This window comes from Octopus bimaculoides, chromosome 4 (assembly GCF_001194135.2).
Source record: "Octopus bimaculoides isolate UCB-OBI-ISO-001 chromosome 4, ASM119413v2, whole genome shotgun sequence".
In the NCBI taxonomy this organism is placed as follows: Eukaryota; Metazoa; Mollusca; class Cephalopoda; order Octopoda; family Octopodidae; genus Octopus; species Octopus bimaculoides.
The window spans coordinates 137574708-137579824 of record NC_068984.1 but is presented as its reverse complement, the minus strand read 5'-3'; the positions used below and the strand labels follow the sequence as shown (position 1 = coordinate 137579824).

The following is a 5117-nucleotide window of genomic DNA, read 5'->3' as shown; positions in this document are numbered from 1 at the left end:
ATAGGAGGAACATATATATATGTGTGTGTGTGTGTGTGTGTTTGTCCTCCTAACATCGCTTGACAACCGATGCTGATGTGTTTACGACCCCGTAAATTAGCGGTTCGGCAAGAGAGACCGATAGAATAAGTACTAGGCTTACAAAGAATAAGTCCTGGGGTCGATTTGCTCGACTAAAGGCGGTGTTCCAGCATGGCCGCAGTCAAGTGACTGAAACAAGTAAAAAAGAGTAATGTAAGAAGTACCATATAGCGACAAGCCTGCAGAATCGTTAGCATGCAGGACAAACTGCTTCATGGGTTTTTTTTTTTCTTCTAGTTCTGAATTTAAATGCCAGAGAAGACGATTTTACTTTTTATCCTTTCGGAGTCAATAAAACAAATGCCAGTCAAATACTGGGGCGCATATAATCGATTAGCCACGAAAATTGCTGATCTTGTGCCAAAATGAAAAATTTAGCAAACTTCCTACATCTTTAATGAAGTTCGCATGTTTGGATCACTACGAAACCTGTGGGATGATGAGAATTCTAACGTTTTGCTCAAAGTCCTTCATCAGGAGACGGGAAATTTCTTTTCTTCCTCTGACTACTTTCTAGAAATTCACTAAATCTTGAGTTCAACCCCAGTGGGTGGCATTTCTGAGAAGTGTTTTGAACTTCAGTTGACTGAAGTCTTATGAGGAAAATTGGTACACCTGTAATTTGAAGGTCCAGTTTTATCATATCACTGTCTCATACTGATTTAGCTTGTGAATTATATTAACGGTACACGTGTTTTTGTACCGGAAACCAACGGTGCATTATCGATTCGGTCATCATTCAGTAAAGAAAAGAGAGAAACGGCAATAAAACTTTGATCCATGTGTGACGTTTTCACTGAGAAATTTACACAGTAAAAATAAAATAACAAAGAGACAACTGACTAACCAACCACCTTGTCATAGTGTCATTAATTAGGAGAACAACGAGTGAACATTTCATTAGCATTCAAACTGTGATGACATTTGAATGTTAATGAAATGTCATCACAGCCTGAGCTACGATACCGAATATTCAAAGAGCTGATATAGCAAATACTCAAAGCTGTGGTAATCCCTGTTTTCTCGTGGTAGAAAAGCCTTTCTCAGCTAGTTCAGTATTAGGATCGAAACTCCAGTAGGAACAATATATAAAAATTAAAAAAGAAACTGGCACTCCATCGCTTACAACGATAAGGGTTCTAGTTGATCCGATCAACGGAATAACCTGCTCATGAAATTAACGTACAAGTGGCTGAGTACTCCACGAACATATGTACCCTTAACGTAGTTCTCGGGGAGATTCAGCGTGACACAGTATGTGAAAAGGCTGGCCCTTTGAATTACAGGAATAGCTCGTTTTTGCCAGCTGGTTGGACTGGAGCAACTGGAAATAAAGTGTCATACTCAATGACACGACGCGCTGCCGGGAATCGAACTCACAACCTTACGATCATGAGCCAAACGCACTAAGCATTAAGCCACGTGCCTTCACTGGAACACTACAAATGCAAAATGCACAATGAGCTCTTGTCACTTCTACCATTGTCAACAGAGAACCATTGAGTGGTTGTTGCATCTCTCAATACGAACGTTCACCAAAGGTAAATGGTTGGCGAACGCAGTAGTTTTGCTTATTTTAATCAGAATGAAAGACCAGTGACCATGTTACTTTTCGTGGCCTCTGAGACCTTTGAGAAGAAAGGAAGACAAGAAGGAAGGAAGGAGGGAAGGGAGGGAGGAAGGAAGGAAACTGTCCTCAAATTGGGACCTGGCCCAATTGGGACATGAGTTGCAGCACATGAGGTATTTAAATCTTCTCTACATCTCCAATAAATATATTCTTCAGGTAATAAACCATTCCTGGGCAAACGAAGTGGTCCAAATGGCGCATATGAATGGATAACTTATCAAGAGGTAGGAGGCACTTTTATGCTTTACCATTATTTTTTCTCGAAAAAAAAGAAACATGATTATGAAATGATTTACTCAAATTATTGATATAATAGAATCATACATATTTCTTCTTCTTCTTCTTCTTCTTCTCGTTCTTCTTCTTCTTCTTCTCCTTCTCCTTCTTCTTCCTCTTCTTCTTCTCCTCCTCCTCCTTCTTCTTTTCCTTCTTCTCCTCTTCCTCCTCCTCCTCCTTCTAATCAAACTGTCGCTCCTCCTTCTACTTATTTTCTAACACCCTTCTTCTCCTCCTCCTCCTCCTCCTCCTTCTTCTTCTCCTCTTCCTCCTTCTCCTCCTCCTTCTTCTAATCAAACTTTCTCTCCTCCATCTACTTACTTTTCTAACCCCTTCATCTCCTCCTCCTCCTTCTTCTCCTTTTCCTCTTCCTCTTCCTTCTATTCAAACTGTTTCTCCAATTTTCTTTTCTAATACCCTTCTCCTCCGCCTCCTCTTTCTCCTACTTCTTCCAATTAAACTGTCTCTCCTTCTACTTACTTTTCTAACACCCTTCATCTTCTCCTTCCTCCTCTTTCTTCTTCTAATCAAACTCTCTCTCCTCCTTCTACTTACTTTCCTAACACCATTCTTCTCCTCCACCACCTCCTCCTCCTCCTCCTCCTCCTCCTTCTACTTCTATAAACCTTTCATAATGCGAGTGAAACTAACAAGAGTTTCAGCCATTTCATTCTTTCTTCTTTCTTTCTCTCTCCAATATCCTCCAGGCTTATGACAGAGCCCATGAAATCGGAAGTGGGCTGCTGCAGTTAGGAGTGAAAGCCGGGGTAGAAGAAATCATCAGTATATACTGCAAAAACAGAATCGAGGTAATTAGTCATTTTTACTCTCTCACCTTTGCTACTGATGCCCTTTTTTGTAACACATTATATCTATCCCTAGAAGGCGGCGAGCTGGCCGAAACGTTAGCATGCTGGGCAGAATGCTTAGCGGTATTTTGTCTGTCTTTACGTTCTGAGTTCAAATTTCGCTGAGGTCGACTTTGCCTTTCATCCTTTCGGGGTTGATAAATTAAGTACCAGTTGCATACTGGGGTCGATCTAATTGACTGGTCCCCTCCCCAAAAATTTCTGGCCTTGTGCTTGGAGTAAAAAAGATTATATCTATCCCTATATCTATCCCTATGTACACATGAACTCTGTCACTGCACTTCTTGTCTACCCCACACTTTATTTCATCCCTCTACCTCCCCACCTAGCCATCTTCAGTTCTCTGAACCATCCTCCCTTATTCTTCCACTATGCACCTTCTTGTACCTCAAGGGTAGGGAACACATGGAGGGGATGGCAGGGGAGTGAAACTCCTGGTGGTTTGCTGTGCTTGACAAGACACATCAAGCTAAACAAAAGCATGGTTGTCCTTACATACAGGCATGTGTCCTGCATCCCTCCTCCACTGAGCATCCCTAATCTTGTGGGCTCTCAGGTGCTGGTGCCACATAAAAAGCACCCCTACCAGTGGCATGTAAATGCACTCATGTCAGTGCTGCATAAAAGCACCCAGTACACTCAGTAAAGTAGTTGGTGTTAGGAAGGGCATCCAGCCATAGAAACCATGTCAAAGCATACATTGAGTCTGGGCAATTCCTGTCAAACCGTCCAACCCATACCAGCATGGAAAACAGACCTTAAATGATGATGATGATGATGATGATGTGGATGATGATGCATCCATGTATCTCCTCTACAACGAAGTATATGCTCTTGTCCTGTTTTCCTACTTTAGCCTCTCTACATCTTGTACAATGTCACCCTGCTAAATACTGCTCCCCTATTTTGTGAAGTGGGGTCTTATTTTGCCTGCTACTTGATGACCCTCAAGTGCTGGTGTCACAGAAAGAAGCAGCCAGTACGTTCAGTAAAGTGGTTGGAGTTAGGGAAGGGCATCCAGCCAGAGAAACCATGCGAAAGCAATGGAGACCAACACTGCCCTCAGGTCGGTCAAATCGTGTTGAACCCATGCCAGCACGAACATGGATTTTAGATGGTAATGATAATGATGATGGTGATGGTGGTGGCGGCGGCAGTGATGATGATGATGATGATGATGATGATGATGACGATGATGATGATGAAGATGGTGGTGGTGGTGATGGTGATGATGATGGTGATGATGATGATGATGGTGGTGGTGGTGGTGGTGGTGATGGTGATGATGATGGTGATGATGATGATGATGATGATGATGATGGTGATGATGATGATGAGGATGATGATGATGATGATGATGATGGTGATGATGATGATTCCATATTTGTTATGCTTAGATTTCTTATTTTTTTAAACTAATTAACTATTTATTCTAAACTAAACTTAACGACAGTTTATCAAACCTCATCCTGTTCTGTCTTTAACAAAATTTCTAAACTTAAAAAGTAGGACACATTTGGTGGGGTTTTTTTTTTTCTATTTTCTATTTTCTGTCATGTTTCCACATTTAATTCCCATGTGACTATTTTTTGTTGAAGACATTCATATGCAAATATTTCTACGGCTGGTAGATGTAAACCTCAATATATTTAATACCTTCTTTCTCTTTCTTTGCGTATGTTTATAGTTTATATAAAAACTTGCCTTCAAACACAACATGATCATGTCATTCTTGAGTCTATTGTCTAGTGAATAAAATAAACACACAATATATTCTGTTTATGATTTTATTTCATCTGATAATATTTGAACCTGTTTATTTCTGCTTTCAGTGGACACTCATTGACCTGGCTTGTGCGATGTACACAGTGGCTCTTGCAGGGCTCTATGACACAATAAGTGCTGAAGCTTCATCCTACGTCATCGAACAAAGTCTCTGCTGATTCCTTTATTCTGAATTTGATATAAAGTGTGTGTTTGTATGTATACATGCGTGTATGTATATGTGTATGTTTGGATATTTATGTGTTTGCATTGCAGTTAGGTGTGATTGTCTTTTTTTTTATTTCTATATCATGTGATTCAGATGGTTCTGAATAGATCTTGAGAAAATCAAAGTATATAGAAAGCATATTATACAGGGTGTCCACAAAGTCTGGGTACATGGAGTAAATAAAATCATAACATAAACAATTAAATATAAGAAATAATAATTTCTTAAAGTATGTGTTAATCCCCTTGTACCCAGACTTTGTGGACAA

General features: G+C 40.2%; 1 protein-coding gene across 2 annotated transcripts in view; it reads left to right on the top strand.

The window, feature by feature from the left end:
* Window positions 1-5117, top strand: part of LOC106876986 (long-chain-fatty-acid--CoA ligase 5) — a 63115-nt gene that overhangs the window by 25990 nt on the left and 32008 nt on the right. For both annotated transcript variants that reach the window (XM_014925760.2, XM_014925761.2), the window contains 3 exons: window positions 1868-1935; window positions 2695-2796; window positions 4689-4788. In XM_014925760.2, coding sequence (XP_014781246.1) covers window positions 1868-1935; window positions 2695-2796; window positions 4689-4788 — 270 coding nt within the window. The remainder of the gene's footprint in view (window positions 1-1867; window positions 1936-2694; window positions 2797-4688; window positions 4789-5117) is intronic.